The sequence below is a fragment of the Siphateles boraxobius genome, unplaced genomic scaffold (genome assembly GCF_051911475.1).
Source record: "Siphateles boraxobius isolate OS27281-9 unplaced genomic scaffold, OSU_SipBor_1 26, whole genome shotgun sequence".
Taxonomy (NCBI): Eukaryota; Metazoa; Chordata; class Actinopteri; order Cypriniformes; family Leuciscidae; genus Siphateles; species Siphateles boraxobius.
The window spans coordinates 17465478-17489000 of NW_027508876.1; the positions used below are offsets into that span (position 1 = coordinate 17465478).

A 23523-nucleotide genomic window follows, 5' to 3' on the forward strand; every position below is an offset into this window, starting at 1 on the left:
ACACGCACAACCTTGAGGCGGATGGGCTACAACAGCAGAAGACCCCACCGGGTACCACTCATCTCCACTACAAATAGGAAAAAGAGGCTACAGTTTGCAAGAGCTCACCAAAATTGGACAGTTGAAGACTGGAAAAATTTTGCCTGGTCTGATGAGTCTCGATTTCTGTTGAGACATTCAGATGGTAGAGTCAGAATTTGGAGTAAACAGAATGAGAACATGGATCCATTATGCCTTGTTACCACTGTGCAGGCTGGTGGTGGTGGTGTAATGGTGTCGGGGATGTTTTCTTGGCACACTTTAGGCCCCTTAGTGCCAATTGGGCATCGTTTAAATGCCACGGCCTACCTGAGCATTGTTTCTTACCATGTCCATCCCTTTATGGCCACCATGTACCCATCCTCTAATGGCTACTTCCAGCAGGATAATAGACCATGTCACAAAGCTCGAATCATTTCAAATTGGTTTCTTGAACATGACAATGAGTTCACTGTACTAAAATGGCCGCCACAGTCACCAGATCTCAACCCAATAGAGCATCTTTGGGATGTGGTGGAATGGGAGCTTCGTGCCCTGGATGTGCATCCCAAAAATCTCCATCAACTGCAAGATGCTATCCTATCAATATGGGCCAACATTTCCAAAGAATGCTTTCAGCACCTTGTTGAATCAATGCCACGTAGAATTAAGGCAGTTCTGAAGGCGAAAGGGGGTCAAACACAGTATTAGTATGGTGTTCCTAATAATCCTTTAAGTGAGTGTATACAGGTCCTTCTCAAAAAAATAACATATTGTGATAAAGTTCATTATTTTCCAGAATGTAATGATAAAAATTAAACTTTCATATATTTTAGATTCATTGCACATCAACTGAAATATTTCAGGTCTTTTATTGTTTTAATACTGATGATTTTGGCATACAGCTCATGAAAACCCAAAATTCCTATCTCAAAAAATTAGCATATCATGAAAAGGGTCTCTAAACGAGCTATTAACCTAATCATCTGAATCAACTAATTAACTCTAAACACCTGCAAAAGATCCCTGAGGCTTTTAAAAACTCCCAGCCTGTTTCATTACTCAAATCCGCAATCATGGGTAAGACTGCCGACCTGACTGCTGTCCAGAAGGCGATCATTGACACCCTCAAGCAAGAGGGTAAGACACAGAAAGAAATTTCTGAACAAATAGGCTGTTCCCAGAGTGCTGTATCAAGGCACCTCAGTGGGAAGTCTGTGGGAAGGAAAAAGTGTGGCAAAAAACGCTGCACAACGAGAAGAGGTGACCAGACCCTGAGGAAGATTGTGGAGAAGGACCGATTCCAGACCTTGGGGGACCCGCGGAAGCAGTGGACTGAGTCTGGAGTAGAAACATCCAGAGCCACCGTGCACAGGCATGTGCAGGAATTGGGCTACAGGTGCCGCATTCTCCTCGTCAAGCCACTTTTGAACCAGAAACGGCGGCAGAAGCGCCTGACCTGGGCTACAGATAAGCAGCACTTGAGTACACCCACAGTCAGTGATGGTCTGGGGTGCCATGTCAGCTGCTGGTGTTGGTCCACTGTGTTTTATCAAGGGCAGGGTCAATGCAGCTAGCTTTCAGGAGATTTTGGAGCACTTCATGCTTCCATCTGCTGAAAAGCTTTATGGAGATGAAGATTTCATTTTTCAGCACAACCTGGCACCTGCTCACAGTGCCAAAACCACTGGTAAATGGTTTACTGACCATGGTATTACTGTGCTCAATTGGCCTGCCAACTCTCCTGACCTGAACCCCATAGAGAATCTGTGGGATATTGTGAAGAGAAAGTTGAGAGACGCAAGACCCAACACTCTGGATGAGCTTAAGGCCGCTATCGAAGCATCCTGGGCCTCTATAACACCTCAGCAGTGCCACAAGCTGATTGCCTCCATGCCACGCCGCAATTTCTTTCTGTGTCTTACCCTCTTGCTTGAGGGTGTCAATGATCGCCTTCTGGACAGCAGTCAGGTCGGCAGTCTTACCCATGATTGCGGTTTTGAGTAATGAAACAGGCTGGGAATTTTTAAAAGCCTCAGGAATCTTTTGCAGGTGTTTAGAGTTAATTAGTTGATTCAGATGATTAGGTTAATAGCTCGTTTAGAGAACCTTTTCATGATATGCTAATTTTTTGAGAGGTGTGCAATGAATCTAAAATATATGAAAGTTTAATTTTTATCATTACATTATGGAAAATAATGAACTTTATCACAATATGCAAATTTTTTGAGAAGGACCTGTATATATATATATATATATATATATATATATATATATATATATATATATATATATATATATATATATATATATATATATATATATATATATATATATATATTCAATGATTTAATAAATATTTAACAATTGATTAAATAAATGTGTCTATTAAATAAATATATATTTAGTTGTTATAATGCATTATAAATGAATAAATAGGCCTTCAATGAAAATCTGATTATGTCAGATTTATAATTTTACTTTTTAATATTTTATTGTGTATTTATATATTTTTTCATATCTGTTTTTCATTATATCATTATATTATATAATAATATATGAAATATTTCACAGTGTAGATAAAGTTTCATTATGTAGATGTGGCTGTCATATCCCTTGTCAAAACCAGTGGCATGTTTAACTGGATTTAGCTTCCCACTGGCCTTACCTTGAAAATGACAAGTCTCACCATGCTTATCAGAATCGATGATGATCCTGACAGGACAGACTGACCTTCATCCTGAAATGATTAGTGCTTTCGCGAAAGGCACAAGGGAGCCATTACTGTCATGATGGCCATGATCTAGAATAATCTATTTGTTTTCATTTCAGCATGTCAGCAGTTACCGAGATGGGCTCTGAAATGGCTTCAAACGTATAGCCGTATAATGTGATTTCAATGATATTTACCTCTTCACTCATTTTTGCTCCGAGATCTGAGTTGTAATGAAGCCGATCAAGGATTAACCTAAGCACCTCCTATTTCTTTCTTTTTTTGCCGTTTCAGCCAAGATCCGGGCATGTGCCGACGGAGGTGCCAATCATCTGTACCGGCTCACGGAGGGTCGTCGTGAGAGGTGAGAACCTATTTTGGCTCCCATCACTATTGACTCGGAGGGCAGAGATGGATCTGGTGATGTCAAGGTTCTGGTGTCATTGCACATGTTCATTCTCAGAACCGCTGGACTTGTAGGAGGCCTCAGGAGTATCCTGCTTGCCAGAGTGCTTTCAGAGGACTTAACTCCTAATCCATCACCTTTTGTCAGTGGCTGACAGGCCAGATTCATCTCCAGGCCTCTAAATTGGGTACTTCTCTCCTCTCCTGGGCGGTTTTCAATTGTTTTCTTTTGTTTGGGTCCCCTTTTCATTCTACCACCTAAAAATAAAGCTGAATATCAGACTCTCCATGCATGGAAATCACAACTGAGTGATGGAAGTAAACACATACTGGAGCATTTGTTTATTTAAAGGGACAGATTGTCCAAAAGTTAAAATTCTGTCATTACTTAGCCTCATGTCCAAACAAATGCTGTTATTTTGTCACCTAGAAAATGTTTAGTTGTTAAGCTCCAAAAAGATTAAAATAAAACTGTTGTATGGACTATTTTGGTAACTTTGGTGTCTTTACATTTGGAAAGATCATGAATTTGGAGACAATGTTTGTCTTTTCGTTGAAGGAATATTCCAGGTTCCGTACAAGTTAAGCTTTATCAACATCATTTGTGGTTTAATGTAGATTCCTGCAAAAAGTAATCTTGACTTGTCTCTTGTTTAATTTGTAAAAAGCAAAAATCGAGATTACAGTGAGGAATTTACTGTATGAGGCTGTGCAGCTTATGATTTTATTAAAGCACAGTATATTAATTATTTTGTTAAAACGTGTGTAATATGTCAGCTGTTAAGTAGTTCTTGTCGTGTTGAGTTGTCATGGCAACAAACTTGTAAAACTGGATGCACACAGAAAAGGTTACTAAACAATGCCCTAAAACATTCTTTATGTATACTTTTGAAATAATGGGTATTTTAAATGTTTAGGGGTTGGCCCTATTCGCTTCCATTATAAGTGCTTTTTATGTTACCCACATATTTGTGTTTTTTTTAAAGAAAAGGAGCAGCAAGTGTTGTCGATAAAGCTTAAAGGGTTAGTTCACCTAAAAATTACCCAAAAATAACTATAATCACTTGCTTCCGGAAACGCCCGTACGCAAGTCTGGATGTCACTCTTCCGCCGGAACTCGACTCGTGTACAGACGTTACCGGAAGCTAATGTTTATTGTTTATAAAGTTGTAAATACAACTTTTTGCATTAACTTATTTGCGCTTACAAAAGCGCATCGCATTGCTTCAGAAGGCTTTTATTAACCTAAGTGGATTTGTATGGATCACTTTTATGTTGGATGGATGCGCTTTTTTGGGCTTCATAATCTAAACCATTCACTCTCATTATAAAGCTGGGAAGAGCCAGGGTATTTTTTAATATAACTCAGATTGGGTTTGGCTGAAAGTAAGATGAAGGATGGATTGAGGGTGAGTAAATTATGGGATAATTTTCATCTTTGGGTGAACTAACCTTTTAATTCGAAGGAAAAGTAGTAAATTCGTAACACAATTTTTTGTATCTAAAAATAGTCGCTATCTTTTAATGGGATCACATTGAGTGTTAAAACTTTTAATTACTGAAAACATGAAACACTCTCCCTCTCTGGCAAGTACACTTCTTTAAATTGACAAGCATGATATTGGTTTTAAAAAGCCTGAGCCAGTAAAATTATTCAAATAGGATAATAAACACAGCAAATGAGAAAAAATAAAATTGACATATATTACGCCACATATAATAGACTGAGCTGCTGCTTCAAAACAGCTGGTTTATTGTGACGGCAGGCATATTTAAGGAAGTCAGAATTTCTTCGTAGGGAGCTAATGATCCGTTCAGCACACTGCCAGTAAAGTATGTTTCGACTGCGATCGTCAGAAGCTGGTTGTTTTGAGCTTATCAGCTTGCAGCAGCACTGCCAAAGACACCTCAAAGGACATTCCAAAAAATAAACAATCTCTTTTGAATGCACACATACAGCAGGCCCTGTTCCATGTCACATCCATCAATTCTCTTGTACCTGTCATTGCTTTACTCCATATGCTTTTGTTGTCATCTGTAGATTTTATTCAGAGCTGCCAAAAAGGAGTATAGAAGCCTTCTCCAGACAGTTAGCTATATGTGTCGTCATTAGGGAATATCTACTCGCTGGAAATTAATTGGGTTTGAGCAACAAGCTAAATATTCCATATTTGGGGATGAATATCATCAACAGATGCAGTGCTTTTTTAGTTCTTCCTTTGATGGAAGTAAGGAATTAACATTGTTGAAGGAATTAAAGGGATACTTCATCTAAAACCAGTCTAAATGAATCAGATATTTGTAATAAATCAGTTGATCCAGTTCACAAAACTGATGTTATTCATTCAAAATTTGGTTAATTCAGTTTAAAACAAAATGTTTCCAGTCTTTTCAATAAATTGGTTGATTCATTCACAAAAATGGTCTGAAAGATTTCTATTTAGTGAATTGCTTTATTCAGTTCACAAAACCATCTGAATGAATCTGAATGATTCAGATATTTATATAGAATCAGTTGATCCAGTTTATTTGAATAATTCAAATATTTTTCAATTAATTCAGTTCACAAAAATTGTCTGAATGATTCAGATCTTTTCAATAAATTTGTTGTTTCAGTTCACAGAACAAGCCTAAAGTTTAACTCGCTTACAGTGATCCCAGCTCATTGAGGATAGGATCATCAATGAATAACAACTTAAATTGTGGTCTGTTTCTAACACAGAGTTATCGTATAGCTTTTGTGTTGAAAAGATGTGAGGGTGCATAAAAGATGACAGAAGTTTTGGGTGAACTATCCCTTTAATTGAAAATTGCTGAGTTGACCAGAACCTACCGCACAGTGTGTAACTAATGATACTTGCAAATCTGTCTGCACATTGTGGCATCTTGTTTTATATTCATTTGTGAGCTGTGATCATTCCCAGAAGTCTTTTTGATTCAGGACCAGAACACATTTCATATGTCTGACAGACCTCTGGCCTTGCCTAATTACATGCATCCACAGTGATTATTCATTTTTAATCTCCCTGTGCAAACAGGAGCTGACAGGGAGGGAAATCTTCAGAGCTGGTGCACAGATCAAGACATATCCTGTTATTATCTCACACTGCCTTAAATGTAATTACTGCATTGACCTTTCCTGGTACATTTTGATTAGTTTAGAAAGCTCAGTTTTATTTGAACTGAAGCGGTGTACACACTAGTTGCTTTGGAGCTCATGAAATATACCATGCTTTATTCTACCATTTGCAGATGGTATCGGCCATTACTATGGAACAGGTTTCTAGTCCCAGAATGTCTGGATTATCAACAGTGATTGCTCTCTGGATGATCTCCCAATGTTCAGATGTCTCATTAGCTGTTAGATTGGTACATAAATACATTTCTCTTAAAACCGCTACTGTTTCTTTAGCTCCAGACAAGTGAGAGCTTCTATCTGAAAGTTTCATTAAAGGGGTAGTTCACACAAAAATGAAAATTCTGTCATTATTTACTCACCCTTAAGTTGTTCCAAACCTGTATGAAATTCTTTCATCTTTAACACAAAAGAAGACATTTTGAAAAATGTCAGAAACCATACAGTTGACTATTTGGAACCATCAACTAATTGGTTACCCATATTCTTCAAAATATCTTTTTTTGTGTGTTTAGCAGAAGAAATAAATTCACAGAGGCTTAGAACAATCTGAGGGTGAGTAGATTATTGCAGAATTTTCAGTTTTGGGTGAACTATCCGTTTAAATCCTTTAATCGCTGTGATACTATTTTCACAAGTAAGTGGTAAATGTTAATTTGAAGGATCATTTGACACTGAAGACTGGAGTAAAGGCTTCTGAAATTTCAGCTTTGCCATCACAGGAATAAATTACATTTTACATTTAACCTTTTTCTGTCCTCTTTTAATCTACTTATAATGTTAGTATTTTAGATTATTTATTTGTTTTGGCCATTCCTTCAAGACTTCTATATGTAAATTACTGTTGTGATGATTGGCTACCACATATGAAATAAGTACTAATGCTTCCTAAATAGTCAAAAACCAACAATGAAATGTCCATCAGTTAAAGTGAAAATCAAGCTTTTAATGTTGTTTATACTGTATGTCTGTGTGTTGTTTTTAATATGCTTTAAGACAAACCATATGCAAATTCATAAGTCATCTCCATTAGTATTTTCTCTTTAAAACGGCAGTGAACCAAAACAGTCTCAAAAACATGGTTTGAAAACGCTGGTGTTTCTGACAAACTACCTTTTAACCAATCCCTTCAGCGTGTGATACTTTCAAGCTATTTTAAGATATATTTTTTTTCTCTAAAATTATTGACTACAGGGGAAATTTAAGGTTGTACTGAATAATCAGGCACTTACTCCAGTAGTTGTGACTTCATTATCGTGACTATGCATAATATTTAGCAGGGAAGTTCAATACGCTTATTCAGACACAATGTATGTCACCATGGATACACAGTAATGTATAGTACTTCAGCTCGGTACTTGTGCGGCTGTAGTTATTCGAAAGAATTTGTGTGACCTTTACTGATTATGAATGAGTCGAAAATGAACTCTAAGGCATAATCAAAAGCTGATCGTCTGTTCAGATGATCCACTCAGGAGGGGCGGCTTTATGATTTCACCAGACTGTCTGTAATGAAGCAACAGCTGAAGAGGTCTCTTGAGGGGTCTTCTGAGAGGTGTGTGAAACTGCCAGGCATAAAGCAGGCGATCTGTTATTTAAGTCCTGAGTGGGCTTATTGACTTAAAAAATAGAGCGAAATTTGTGCTGCGCCAAATGAAGCCAATACCAAGCTCCCATGTTAATGAACAGTCACATAACTTATTAGAAAACAAAGGCTGCAACAAAATACAAGACGTTTAAGGATTTGCATGTAGTTTTGTTCCTTAATGTCACTTGGGAGCCCAATTTTCACCTCCCTTCATCCTCATTGATGTTATTTTAGAGTGCGTAACAAGAAAACAACAAGGAAGCCAGACCGATAACTGTGATCTCGTCTGTCTGTCTTGTCTCTTTGGGCTTTGACAAAATGAATGAAGCATCTGATGCGACAGGGTGTCTGATCTCCGGTTCTCCCAGTGGCGTTGGTCTTGACCTTCTGGAATTACTTCAATTCTTAATTCTAATTTTCTGTGTGCCGGTCCAAATCGAGTTCTTTTCCAACGAGGTATAGACCCTGCGTTACGATTAACTTTAAGTGACACTTTAATTTGAATGTAAAAGAGGTGTATTTTGCCTCCAATTTGAGCTCTGCTGTGAGAAGACCTGTTTTGCTGATAAAATGTCAAAAGGAAAGGTTTCATTTAGCTTCACCTTAATGTGGCCGCAGAACTGTCACTGCTGAGGGTTATTTATGTTTCCTGTTTAACGGGGAGTCTGTTGGAGAGCACACAACAGGAAACTTTAAAACTGTTCATTGCTTTGAATTGCTTTTTCTTGCACATTCAACCCTTGGTCAAAGCCAGAAGTGTTCTAGATGGTCCAGCATTTTTTGGCAGAAAGATTAATTGGGGCTTATAATACAATTAGTACAGTGCTTTAAGTGGGCCGGTACGCGCCGGTACTCAGTACCGCCACTTCCAAATATAGCTCTTGAAAGTACCGCCACCTCTCCGTGCGCCCAGAACGTGCTTTTAGCGTACCGGTATGCTCATTTGCACATCTGTTTTAATTCTTTGGCCTTTGGCGAGTAAAATGAGAATTTCAGAATGACGGGAAGCTTATTAATATGACACTTTATTCAACAGGAAAAACAGCTCGTTCCGCGCGTTATACTCATTATGTTTATTTAACATCATTGCACATGTGCAGTCCTTTCAGTTTCGGTTCTTCAATCAAGTGTTTACATGTTCTCTCGATCGGATTACATAAGGGATAAACCACCCCTTTCAATCCGATCGAAATGTCACTCGGATCGAGCTCAATCGGATCGATTAAGGTGTTTACATGAGGGTTTTTTAGTCCGATCGAGCCGTCAATCCGATTATAAGTGTCCATGTGTCAATCATGGTGTCAATATATATATAATATATATATATATATATATATAAAACCCCTTCAATATAGTTGTTGTTACCTCAGGGGAGGAGAAGAGTCAGCAAAAAAAATAATAATAATAATAATTAATAATAGTACCGGCACCTCTTTTGGGCCACTTAAAGCACTGAATTAGTAGGTGCACAAATTGTAACCATGTTGAATCTTCTTAACATGATATAATATGCTTGATCACTTTTTGATTTACATTTAACGGTTCCATTAATGGTTTTCACATTTTGACCCCCTGTTACTGACAGAATGTTCCATTAACATTAACATTAACGCGATCATCAACATTAAATAGCATATGAATCAAAACTGCCTCATGTTACCGAATTAAATGTCGATCCGGGATGAGCTATAGGACTGTGAAAGCTTTGGCTGTGTTGATGGAGTGGATATATTCCATCTATGTTTTGATTGTCGTTCTGAATCCCATCCAGACAAATGGACAAATACGTGAATTTTTTTCAGCTAAATGTTGCTTTTTTTTTTTGTGAAACTTACCCTCATTCAAGTGTTGATAAAAAAGGGAAGCATGAAGCTAGGATAAAACAGTTTTTTTTGTTTAAAAGCTTGTGAGTCATTGTTTAGTGAACCAACGAAGTGTAGTCCGATTGCTGAAAGAATGACTATGAATATGTTCTTTTTAGTGAATCAAACTCATAAAGTTTGCAACTAACTAAGAGAAAAATGAGTTTAATTACTGACTAGTTGTTCGTGACATTGTTTAGTTAAAGATGCACATTATTGATTTTGTCAGTGAATTTTGTTTTTGTTTTGTTTTGTTGTAGGGCTGCGCGATATTTAAGAAAAATGCGATATGCGCTAACTGATTAAATAATGTGATATTCGAAATGCGATACGATAATGCTAAAGGCGTGTAAAATAAACTTAAATTATATTTAAAATGAAATAACCTACATACATGTTTCACATTCTTTTTGTCAAAAGAAAGCATCCCTACAACTTCTGAAATTTAAAAAGTAAGTGTTATTTTTAAATCAGTGTAAACCAGGGGGGGGGGGGGGGGGTTAGGATTTCAGGTAGGGCTACATTAGGTTTATTTAACAACATAAACTGAATAATCAAATGTAAAAAATAAAACACTGCTTGGTGTTCACTGTATGAATTAAATATATACTGATTCTTCAAAAGTTATTCAGTCAAGAGCAGTAAGGGATTCTCTTCTTGTCTTTTGTACATGACCCCAGTTATTGCAAGCCATTGTGAAATGTACATTTGCGATATTTCGATATAATGCACAGCCCTATATTGTTAGGGCTATATAAATATATAGTTTATTCCAAGAATCGGATTCCATTTATGCTGCCTTTAAAATATTTTAAAAAGTCATTAAAAACAGAATTGCATTTCTTATTTTCCTATTATTTGTTGTTTAAAAGGAGTAAATGAATATTTCATTTTAAAACATGAGCAGCAGTGAAACTAATGATTGTCTTAGCAACCTTAGTGTCAATTTAGTATCATTGTACTGGCCTCATCCACACACAACCTGTTTATAACACAGCCGGTGTTCTCCTCGTCGGGCCTCAGATTCATCCGTGAGATGAAGATAGTGCTACTGTAATCCGCTGCCGTGTTATTCTTAAACCAGCTCGGCAGCGCATCTCTGCTCATTCAGCGGCTACATGCACCGCCCGGCGGACCGTGAAATCGTGACATCGAGTCTTTATGCTTTAATGCCTACCTATACCCACGCTGCCTTTCTTCTCTCAGGGAATAAAACGAAAGAAGCCCCGACATGATCTGCCTTTCTCAAAATGAACACTCTGCCCATCTGAGCGAAGAAAATCTTGTCATTGCCTCCATATGTATCGTAAATCTATGTTGCAAAAGTTTGGGGTGAGGTATACGGCAACGGCGCAGTGTGCATCAATTCTCTCTCAACCCCTCACTGTGTCAAGAGGCTGTCTGTGTCGCTTTTGTCATGTCTGGGGACAGATAGTGCTGTGACTGGCAGGCGTTGAATGGCTCTAGTGGGGTCCTGTCACTGAAGCTTTCCATGGCCCGTGTCAGAGACGCACCTTCAATTCACATGAATAAAGGATCCGATGGCTGCACAAATTGTGCCTTTTTACCCATCTACCCTCTTCTCCCACTCTCTCTCACATCAGTTTCTCTTTCTCTCTCTTTCCATCAAGTTTTCTTCCAGACTACATAAATGGAGACTTTGATTCAATCCTGCCAGAGGTCAAGGCGTTTTACACAGAGAAGGTAAGCGTACTCTCTCTGGGATTCTCTTGTGATGTCTCTTTTACTTTCTTTTTATTTTCATATGTTTGCACACGCTTTATTATCTATCTATCGAGTTTTTTTTTTAGGTTTATTCCTATATCAAAATGATTATAGTTATAGTTGAAGATGGTGGAACAAACCAAAATGATTAGGAGGTATTCTAATACATTATGGTTGCTAAAATGCTCAATGCAGTATTAAAAATCTACCATTTAATTAACCAGCATAGTTAGAATAGCAATACTTCCCATATTTTAGTTCTTGGCTTTAAAGAATGTTCCAGTCAAACTTGTCTTTTCTTTTTTTTTTAAGAAAAAAAGAAGCCAATTTTTGGCTATCAAAAGTTAATGTGATAAATTAATATATTAACAAAATATATAACAAGTAATTATGAAAATTATAAATAATTTTTAACACATTTAAAAATTATAATATTATTTTATAAATTATTTCTTTCTCTTTTTGTAAGTCATGAAAATAGTTATAATGTATATTGACTACATTATAATTTGAATAAGGTGGTTCTTTCATTTTAGAAGTGTATTTTCTTTTAATTTTACACACTTCATGCAGTATAATTGGGTATTGTACATGGTACAAATTGTACATTAAAATATATAGCTGCTTTTATATTTTAGTATCATATTTGGGGGGTCCTTGACATAGAGCATGAAACCATTGAAATTCAAGAGGAAAATTAACAATTCTGGTTTCTAAATAGTGATTTAGCCTATTGTATATTGATAAATATGCATAATATTTGGCCTATAAAGTTCATCGTAATATTAAGGAATTTCAATGTTTGATTTTAAACACTTTTTGTTCTTTTTTTTTTTTTTTTTTTACAGTATGACAAACTATTTTGGTCTTGTTTCCTGAAGCAAAACCCTTTGATAGCCACTGGTTTAAATATATCCATAAATTCTCCCAAACTGATATACAAATATGTTAAATATTAATGTAAGCTCTTTTGCAATATTATTCCCTGGCACACAAAGTTGGGCTGACAACACTTTCTGATTGAGATTCATATTTTGTCCTTTCCAGCTATTGGCCCCCTGCCACTCACTTCCTCAAGTCATGTAGATTTCACAGATTCACACCACTGACTTCCTGTCATTCGGGAAAGGTGCAGTGTGGTGTGGTATCAGTCTAGTGGCTAAAGCTCTTAACAAAGCTGGTGAACCCGTGAAGTGAAGTGTTACCGAGAGGACTCCTCTGTGCCCTTGAGCAAAGCACTTAACTGCGCTCTTCTCCTGTGGGACCGTCTCTGAAATTAGTGTACTGTACGTCAGTTTGAATGAAAACCATCTGCTAAATAATGAGTAGCAGAGGTTATTTGCATTGTTATAATCCTGCATACATGCATTTTTATGTCATTCCTAAGCCGGTGTATGCGGCTTTAGGGGGAACCGAAGTTTGACAGACCATGACGCTTGAATTTAAATGGGTTTGAAAAGGAATAAAAACTAGAGTGATGCTCTGTGGAGGATAAAGGAAGGAACAGGAACAAGCTCCACAGCTGACGTTTGGATGTGGGATCTTGAGGTACCTGCTGCGTTTGAGGAGTCACCTGCGACGGCCGTGTATATGCAGCCGTTCGAGGGAACTGAGACTGGAAAACGAGCAACGTTAACCTCTGCCCTTCCTGACACTCAAAGAATTCACACAGCAAGAGATCCCATTTACAAAACACAAAGTGCGATCAGACAAAGCGAGAAGCCAGAAGGCAGTTTGTACTAGTGTATCAACTTTAAAGTTTCTAAACTTTATTTATTTTTTAATTTTTTTCTACAATCAGAGAGACTGTTGTTTTCCCCTTTAGCCCCATTTTTATCAGAATACTTGATCCGATTTTTTTGGTCACATCAAATTCTGAAATATTTAAATATTTTGTAGTGGTCATCAACACAGTGTAAAAGGAAAAAGGAAACAACCGTTTAGTGAAGGTACTATTAAAATGTCACTTTTTCACACAGTATTTCCATCCTTCTTTGATGTTTAAGAGAGAATAAATGTGCAGAGTATGTAAATTAAGTTACCATGATTTTTTTCCTCCTGTCGATGTAAATTAGGTTCATTATAGATACTATTTGCGTGCTACAAGTAATATTACCCTTATTACCGTTTACACCATTCCTTGATTTGCATAAATCCTTTGCTGAATCCAGTGCTTAACACATAACTAGACTGTGTGCATATAAAATGTGTAAAAAACTTGTTAAATAAATAAAGATAGTGACCAGTTATACATTCATGCTTAACACATTCATGTAAACTTTTAACAAAATTCTTGATGTTGAATTAAAAATTCTGTTTTTATTTGTCAGCTTGACAATTTGACTTATTTTGCTCCAGAACTGCAAGCTAATGGAAACGCCTGACCAGGATCTGACAGACTTCACTAAGTGCTTGGCCATTATGGTGGAGGAGATCAAAGCACAGAAATTGCAGGTTGGACTCTATCTCCCCTCAGCTGCATCTCTCTCTGTCTGTCTGGATGTTTCTGTCTTATGCTTCAGACCCGCTCCCCAACTTTTTGACCCCATTTGTGCTTTGGATTAACGTCCATCTCAGATGATCAGACCACAAGTGTTTGGTGTTTTGTGATTGCATTACTAAAACCAGACTCTGTGTTAGTCAAGAACACATGTGACCACTTTTCATTTGTAGAATATAAACTAATCTGTTGTAATGGACCGCGACTTAACTGCCAATCAATTGTGGCTTAATTGTACAATAAAAACAGCAGTAAACTTTTTTTTTTTTTAATTACATCTGAAATGGAAAAAAATATCCATATCTGGTTTATTTAACCTTTGTGAAAAAGAAGGGGACCTTAGCATACTTTTAAAAAGTGTATCTATTACGAAAAGAATATCCTTAAAAGCATATGCTGTACTTAAGTGTGAAAAGAATGTAATGATTTAGGATACTTAATTGCATGTTAATTGCAGCTGAATGAAATATTCACAAATATTTAGGTTTAAATTTGTATTAAATGCAATTAGATAAGCTTTAGTGTGCTTAAGTAGAGCTTAAAGGGATAGTTCACCCAAAAATGAATTTCTGTCATCATTCATTCGCCCTCAAGTCGTTCCAAACCTGAACTAGTTTCTTTCTTCTGCTGAACACAAAAGATATTTTAAGGAATTTTAGTAACCAAACAGTTGATGGGCCCTATTGACTTGCATAGTATGTTTTTCCCATACTATGCAAGACAATGAGGCCCATCAACTTTTGGTTACTGCACAAATTCAAATATCAAATGGTCACAGAAAACATTTGAAATGAATGTTACAAGGTTTAAACTGGCCTTTTGTGATTCCATATCAAAGTGTGTTGCTCTGCCAAGCTGGGGTGCAGGGAGTATGTGTAGTAAACAAAAAATCGAAGTATTGAGATGAGTACATTACAATGGAAACTAAAGGGGAAACTCAAATTCATTGTGAAAACTGAGTCGGAAGAATTGTGGTGTGCATTTACACTTCTTTTTGTTTTTTGTTTTTTTACCTGTCAAACAAAAGGTGAGCTCACACCTCAGCTTCAGTGTGAATTCACATCCTCCATGAGCTGTCAGAAAGGTTTTGTATGGATAGTGTGTGTGTGTGTGTGTGTGTGTGTGTGTGTGTGTGTGTGTGTGTGTGTGTGTGTGTGTGTGTGTGTGTGTGTGTGTGTGTGTGTGTGTGTGTGTGTGTGTGTGTGTGTGTGTCTCTGTGTCTCTGTGTCTCTGTGTCTCTGCTCCTCTGCTCCTCCTCTAAACCCCAGTCTGAGCTCCAGACTGTCTGTTGGTCCTCACAGAGATGCCCATCACCGTCACACACACTCCAGAGTTTTACCAATATAACAGCCTCAAGCTCAATCTGCATGCATACTGTGGCCTTCTAGCTTTTCCTATTGTGTTTATATTCACCTCTGTATCTCAGCGCTACCTTTAGAGTCTTCAACCTCTCACAAAAGACAAGTAACACTTTTAGAAGTGACTACGCTTAGCGATTCTCTGTCGGTCTTTTATTGTCTAAAACATGAATACTGCTTGAATTTATTTATCTGCTTGTTTTAAAGTGTTGACCCCAACCTGGGTGTCTCAGCCTAAGATGACACACCAACAGAGCGCCAACCGACAGTAATGTACTGTTTGATGTTATGCCAATAATTACAAAAATGGGTCTGGGTGTCTCTGATTTGTGGTTGGTTATAACCCAACGTTTGTGCTGCCATCATGAGAAAAGTTTGAACTACCGTATTAGACTTTGCAGGGAATGTAAAGGCATACTTTGACCTCAGACTCCAAGTACAAGTTACGAACATATCATCATTTCTGCTTCGCTTTTTAAAAAAGTTTTACAATCAGTCCACATAATTACAGAGGCACTGTAACTTGAACAATTTATGTGTCAGATGTCTCATAAGTCCCGCTATTTAAACGAGCCAGTGGGGGCTGGCAGTGAAGTGTTGATTACCCACTGTGCATTTTAAAGAGTTTTTTTTTTCTCGTAGAGTTGTTGGATCTCACAGGGTGATAGGTACATTGGAGCAGTCAGACAAACGATCCCGGGAGCAAATATCAAAGACATTCTGCCAAGTCAACGCTTTCCAGTCCACACTGTTCCCTCGGAAATACTTTCCATAATGTATGACTCTGTTGTTTAGTGAAGACGCACATCATTTTTGGCTGCTGTGGGAAGGAAAAAGCTACGGTGCAAATTTGCAACAGCACTTTCAGAACATTTATTCTCGACTTGCAGAATCCATGTCGCACAACCACTCATTCGTTTGTACGTTTGTTCATTCATTTGTTTGTTTGTTCGTTCTCTAGTTGGTGCAGCTGCACTTTAAAAACTGGGGTTGCATAAATAACCTTTATCCATTGCTTTGCACTCACAATCGCTGATTTATTTGTCCATTCGTTCATTTATTTATTTTTGTTTTTTCATTTGTTGATGAACTTTTAAAACATTTATTTATTGATTGATTTGTTTACCCATTCATTCATTTGTTTGTTCGTTCATTTGTTCATTCATCATATTTATCATATATTTATGAATATTATCATATTCAATAAATCAAATCCTATTTGATTTATTCATTCAATTGTTGGTTCATTCATTTGTTTGTCGATTCATTGTTTCTTTCTTTGTTCCGTTGTTTGTTCATTTGTTTAAGAAATTTTATTCTGGAGTTACATAAATCATAATCCACAGCTTTACTCCTACAATCGCTGATTTGTTTGTCTTTCATTAATTCATTCTTTTGTTTGTGCAATAGCACTTTAAGAAAATCTATCCTGAAGTTGCATGACAAAAAATCTTATGCTTTGCTCACACAATCATTCATTTGTTAATTCATTCATTTGGTTATTTGTTGGTTTATTCAGTTGTTTGTGCAATAGCACTTTAAGAGTTGTTCATTGGTTCATTTATTTATTTGTTTACCCATCACTCATCTCTTTGCAGATAGACACCATCGTAACACTGGGTGGTCTTGAAGGCCGCTTCGACCAGATCATGGCCACAGTGGAGACCTTGTTTCATGCCCAGAAGATGACGGATTTGCCTGTGGTGGTTATACAAGACCGTTCTCTGGCCTTCCTTCTCCAAGAGGTAAACACTTCTCTCTCTCATTAGAATGTGCTAATCAGTGTTTGCATTTGTGCGCTTTTGACATCCTGATTGCGGCACTTAATGATCAATCGTGATATTAAGCAATTAACAACTGCAGAGACACTTTGCTGCCTCTTCTCTGTTGTTTCCTGTTTGTGCACTTTTAAAAGGTCACAGATCTGAATTACGGCTAAAAATACGAAAGATATTGCCTTATGCATTGTCAACATTTTCATACAACAGTACTATACCTGAATATAACAAATACAAGCATGTGAGAGATGCATATTTGTATTTTATGATGTTTTAGAGATGGTAATACAAGGACCAACTCATATATGCACAATAACACATACAAAGCCCTTGTCTTTAATTTTGTAAGACATTGTAATGTTGTTCGACTAATAAGAAAACCTTACAGAATTGCTCTAGCTGCATTACATTACATTCTCTATGAGAACATTTAATCAAGCTCTTAGGCTCATAGAGAATATAAGACATTGAGATGATTGTGAGGCTGTTGTAATGGGCCAGAAATTTAAATGAATGCATCTCAGTCTGTATAAAAAATGTCCTTGACTGTTTCAATCCGACATAAAGCAGACTTATAAAACATGAATTCAGTTCTGCGCAGAATTAATTTTCTGCTATTCTTGGCTTTTCAGAGACGGATCAGAATTTGTTTTGAATAGTCAAACTTTGAAGTTTGTACAACTCACTTTAAGATTAAAATAAAACATCTGCATTTATATATAGCATCTAACTTGCCAAATGCAGTAGGTGGTAATTATGTCTTGCAGAATAGTTCTCAGAACATCCAAGCAATTTTCGAGAGTGGCTGTAATTTCGGAAGCTTCATCATTCATCTTACTTTAGTTTTAAGTCTGTGCGTATATAGACAACACTCCGCTTTATAAATGTAATAATTGAAATGATCACAATATTGAACTAGACTGATGTTTGTAAGTTAGAGCTGAGAACCGCATTGCAAATGGTAGGTAGTCAGTGCCTCTGCATTTGAGAAAGTTGATTTCTCTCTGCTGGTTTGAAGTGGAGGATCATATCTGTGCATTTGAAGTCTCTCTTGGCATTCTTATCAGATGATATTACACTAATAATGAATGCTGAAACTAGTCAAGACTGTTTAAAATGGTGGGTGCAAGTTTTGTGCTGATCTAGTTGTTGGACTTTTAAAGAATGTACCGGTCACACTATTATTCCATTCAGGTACAATGATTGTGATACAGGAGCTTTCAAGAAATTTAAAAGGACACATACTTTAGACTAGCATACTACATTCCAAATATTATCAAGTCATATAACTTTGTGTGAAGACTACACATTTTTGTAGTTCACCCAAAATTGAATATTGTGCCTCATATTGTTCCAAACTTGTATGACTTTCTTTCTTCTGTGGAACACAAGAAAGGATGTTTTGAAGAATGTTGTTAACCTTGTTCCATTGCATATATATATATATATATATATATATATATGAGGATGTTTTGAGAAAAGTTTCAGCATTTTTTATTATTTTTTTGCTTTATTTGAGTGAGTGATTTATATATTGACATCATACAAAATATTGCTCACTCAAATACTACTCAAATCATATTTAAACTATTTTTATTGGTATTTTTATTTTATTTTATTAAATTAATTTAAAAAAAATTATACATTTAAAAATGAAATGAATAATTTCACTCAACTCATCCACCATTTAGGGGAGCTCACTAGGTTTTCAAACAGAGTTTCACCCGCATTCTGTGACCTTCTCCTGCTCTTTTTCTCACACTTACAGGGCAAACAACACCGGCTGAATGTAAACACCGGCTTGGAGGGGAAATGGTGTAGCCTGGTTCCTGTCGGCTGCCCTTGTCTAACTACCACTTCTGGGCTTAAATGGAACTTGGGTGAGTTGCGTGCCTGTAGGCCACAGGTCTGTCCACCCACTCACACACCAAAACACAGACATCCCTGAGGACAATGCCCCAGCTAGTACCATCCTCTGTGCTCTATTTATATGGCCCTGTCCTAGATAGGAGACATTTATTACCCATGACAGCTCAAATCTCCAGCAAACTCTCAATGATGTTACAGTTGATGCAGTTTGTCATGCCTAGATTTAGAAAGATCTCACATTTGCATCATTGTATTTTAGCTTCTCAATGGCATTCGCTTTTGAATTTTTCATTTTGTTTCATAAATACGCTATTTCCTCCAGGGATGGCCCATTGATAGGATGGCTCTCACAGATTAAACTATAGAAAGAAAGAAAAAAAAGTGTTGGGGACATTGGTTTTGTACTGTGTACTAGACATACTGCACAGTACAATCCATCATCACTTTAACATTAGACAGTTTTTACTTCCCTTTTTGAATTATATAAAGGAACATGGAGTAATTTTTGCTTTTCTTATATTAAATGTGAAGTTTGTAATTGCTTCGTGACCAAGATCACCAAAGTCTTGCAGAAAATATTGTTTTCATAAACACTACCCCCATCTGCCATTATTTAGAACCGATATTCTCAACTCTGGTTTACTTTCCTGCACAGGGTGTTCTCACACTTTAATTGTGGCACATAACCTAAAGATACAAGAAATGGCTTTTATGATGTATATTTTACGAGGGAACTTGTCGAACATCCAAAACAATGCTGTGTGCTTTGCTAAATGCGTTTGCTGTATGTGCATATGATGGAGCTGACAACTCACGAGGAGCTTAATAAAATTTGTAAAAGAGTCAAAACAGCAGCAGGAATCCCTTTGTTATACACAAATGATCTGCTGTGAGGAGCCGAGGTGCTGTACCTGTACCGCACTGTGATGGGCAACATCGCGACTATGATGAGAAAAAACATACATTCAATCCACACCGGAGTTTGTTCGCAAGCGGATCGAGAACCTTCTTTTCAGTGGCCTTAGTCCGCTTGTTTAGTGCGCACCAGGGTTCAGATGGCAGCGTTCCACTTATTCAAATGAACCGCCTAGGCTATTGTACCAGTGTTTGTTTTAATCGAATCAAAAACATGCCAAGTGTGAACACACCCTAGCTCTAATCCTCATCAAACACACCTGAACAGGCTATTCAAGAGCTGTGTCTGAAATCGCCCCCTATACACTTAAATAGGGCACTATTTGATGGGAAAGCCATTTGTAGCGGTGTCTGAAACCATTCTGGACGTTATTGAGTGCATTCATTTAATCCCATAATGCACCACACTAACAAGTGTCCACTCGTTAGAGAACACTCAACAGTTAGAGAATTCCCATAATGCACTGTTAAGGTTGTGCCGAATGAATTCTCACGTCTTGCCAGAAGATGCCAGCTGAATCATTCATCCAACCATTTTCCAAACTGCTGGTCCAATGTAGTTGCAGTGTAATATCATACAGAAATATTAAGGTCAATTTATAATTAAGATTTATGCATGCTTGTATCCATGACAGAGTTCAAGATAAATCTTTTCATTGCTACTGGCGCTGCCAGTTTGCTAAGTTTCAAACGATTTTTTAACAACAAGCTCAAACTATGCAAAAGTGGCAGCCCTTCCGGCACACTCAGTGTCTGAATTCGCTCACTCATTTTCATTCACTCCTTCAAGTGGACTATATTAGTGGAGTAATGTAGTGTATAGTGAATGAGAGAATAGGGGGGCGATTTTGAACACAGTTAAGGTCTTCAGGATTACTAGAAAGTTACCAGGCAGGTGAGTTTGATCAAGATCTGAGCTAAACTCTGCAGAAAAGTGGACCTTGAGGGCCTGAGTTGAGAACCCCTGGTTTAGACGAACAGATGATTTGAAGAAACTATGCGGTTAACTTTTAAGGATCAACTTTTTCTTTGAAACTGAATCAAACTTTGGTCATGTAAGAGCTTGTTTTTAGTCTCTGTAGTGGTTATGAAGGGCTGTAGCTCTGAGTGGGTGATAGTGGGCTGCCTCCTACGTGCATTAAATGTTAAAGGTGTGCCAAATGATTGCTCTGACTGAAGACATTAGAAGGAATAGTAATGCCTTTGATCTGCTAATGCGAGCTGTCAACGAGAATAATCTCCAGTAAGTTTTCTCTGGAGGCTGGGGTTCGTCGTGAAAAAGCAAGCGGCCCTCCTCCTGTTAAATCTTGCAGAGGGCGCAGGGGCTGTTGTTATGCTGGGACTGAAGTGACAGATACATGACTGAAAAATTTTGCTTTATTGTGTCAGCCTCCTGATGTTTCTGCCAATGGTGAATATTCCACTCGATTGTGATGGATCTGGACTATGACCTTTGACCTTGACTTAAAAACAATCAGCTTTAATATGCTCCGGGGTGTAGGGGTATTGAAGAAGTTGGAAAGATGAAACATATTTATGCTTAAAAAAGCTGATCTGTAGAAATCATGGGCCTTTTATAACCAATGTAACCAACATATAACGGCTTATTGGAAATACGTGCCTCTACATTTTTGTACCTATACAATTCACTGCATTGTTTACCTCAATGGGCAGTAAAATACCAACAACTTTAATTATTTTTCACACAAATTATAGGGGCAGATTATCGATTAATACAGACTTATTTTTGCGCATTTTCAAACTTGCTTGGTAGCTCACCTGATATCGCAGGTACAAAACATGTAAAACATGAGTGTTGATTAAAAAAATTGTAGAAGCAAGCTAAAATGGCGTAGTTGCTCCAGCAAATGCGTTTTTATCTCATGATTGCTTTGTTTATTGTAGGGTTTAGTATAGGTGGTGTGTTATGGTGTGTTCAAAGATGATAAATATTAACCTTTAGCGCCACAGTTCGGACATGTAGGCTAATATAATTAAATGTTAATGTAATTAGATTCACATTCATTTGTTTCAGATAAAACTGAACATGTTGAAACAAAACCCAAACAAATATGTTGCAACCAATCCGTCAACGTGCGGATGGACTTCATTGACTTCAAATCATTGACTATCCCTGTATATTTTTCTGTTGATTTCCATTACGAGAGAGTAGATGTTAAAACTTCATGCTGATTTGTACTCGGCTTTTGCCAAGATAAGCACCAACTAAGACATAGCTTTACAGTAACCTATGCTTCTCCATCCATTTACGCTTCTTTCCATATGGTGTTGTAAATGTCCTTCTGTCTAGTGTTAACACGCGTCAGAACACACAACGGCTGCAACCACAGAGCGGTCTCCCCATGACAACCGTCTGGATTGAGCTGAGTAGGGGATATCTCTAGGGTCTTCAAGTGGGCACCTTCCATCCTCAGTGTTTCGTCGACTAGGCCACGACACCTCAAGAGGGCTCGACAGTGACTCTGGCGTCCCAGAGTCACCCCCCTCCGTCCCCCACTCAACTCAGCCCAGATTACTGACCTCTACATCCCTCCTGCTGCTGAGACCTAACCACAATCTCACAATCTCTCCGCAACCCAACCATACGCGCCAATCCGTTTGACTAAGGCTGTCGAGCCCTACTGGTGCGTTAATATGCAGTTTCAGTGGCAACGATTCCGCTTGGCATACCACCTACCGCAAAACACAATATCTGCCCAACCACCCGTCATTCACGCAATATACACAGGAACGTAATGACTGTAAATCCTACACAACCTATACAAATAAACCAACAGACTCTTCAAGTTTTCAAGAATTCTACGAAACCGTAGCATGGCGGCCTGTACACAGCCAGCTAGAATCTTTCCGTCTCAACCACAGCCAGTTGCTGCTCCTTTCTGCTGCTTCAGATAAGTTCTTTACTGTGCGACGAAACTCTTGGCCACTGAATCCGACGTCTCTGAGGAACCGGGTTGTAGAGTGTGCCACAAAACCTTGACAACCAACTTCCACTGGATAAACCTGGACTCTCCATCCTTGCTGTTCTGCTTCAGTGGCCAAATGAGCATACCGCAGTTTCTTCCTCTCATATGCCTCATCTACCGCATCCGCCCATGGCACTGTTAACTCTATCAGTTGAACTTTGCTTGCTGATCCAGACCACAAAACAATATCTGGTCGTAGGTTAGTGGTGGTAATCTCAGGTGGAAAAATAAGCCGTTGATCAAGATCAGCCAGCATCTTCCAGTCCCTAGCAGCCTCCAGTTGTCCTGGGTGAGAATTGGTGTTAGCACCTTTTCTTGGTGGTTGCTCGCCTGGGCGGAGGAATATTGTCTTCTGCGTGTAATGTTTTGCTAGAACAGGCGGCAACTTATTGGTCATACTACGCTTGCCTTCCAATGCTAAAGCCAAACATCGCAATACTTGGTCATTACGCCAAGTAAACCGACCCTGGCTAAGTGCCACCTTATATCCTGTCAAAATGTGCCTTAACGTGGCAGGTGATGAACACAAAGGACAAGAGGGATCCTCTCCTACCCAGAGGTTTAGGTTCTGTGGTGATGGGAGAACCTCATATGTTGACCTAATAAGGAAACTGTTCCTACTCTCTTCCATTGACCAAAGGTCTTGCCAGCCCATCTTGCGTTGTTCCA

General features: G+C 37.9%; 1 protein-coding gene across 3 annotated transcripts in view; it reads left to right on the forward strand.

Moving 5' to 3' along the window:
* tpk1 (thiamin pyrophosphokinase 1) overlaps positions 1-23523 on the forward strand; it is a 78292-nt gene that overhangs the window by 30930 nt on the left and 23839 nt on the right. For all 3 annotated transcript variants that reach the window (XM_077244534.1, XM_077244537.1, XM_077244536.1), the window contains 5 exons: positions 3026-3095; positions 11354-11426; positions 13806-13901; positions 16904-17050; positions 18852-18963. In XM_077244534.1, coding sequence (XP_077100649.1) covers positions 3026-3095; positions 11354-11426; positions 13806-13901; positions 16904-17050; positions 18852-18963 — 498 coding nt within the window. The remainder of the gene's footprint in view (positions 1-3025; positions 3096-11353; positions 11427-13805; positions 13902-16903; positions 17051-18851; positions 18964-23523) is intronic.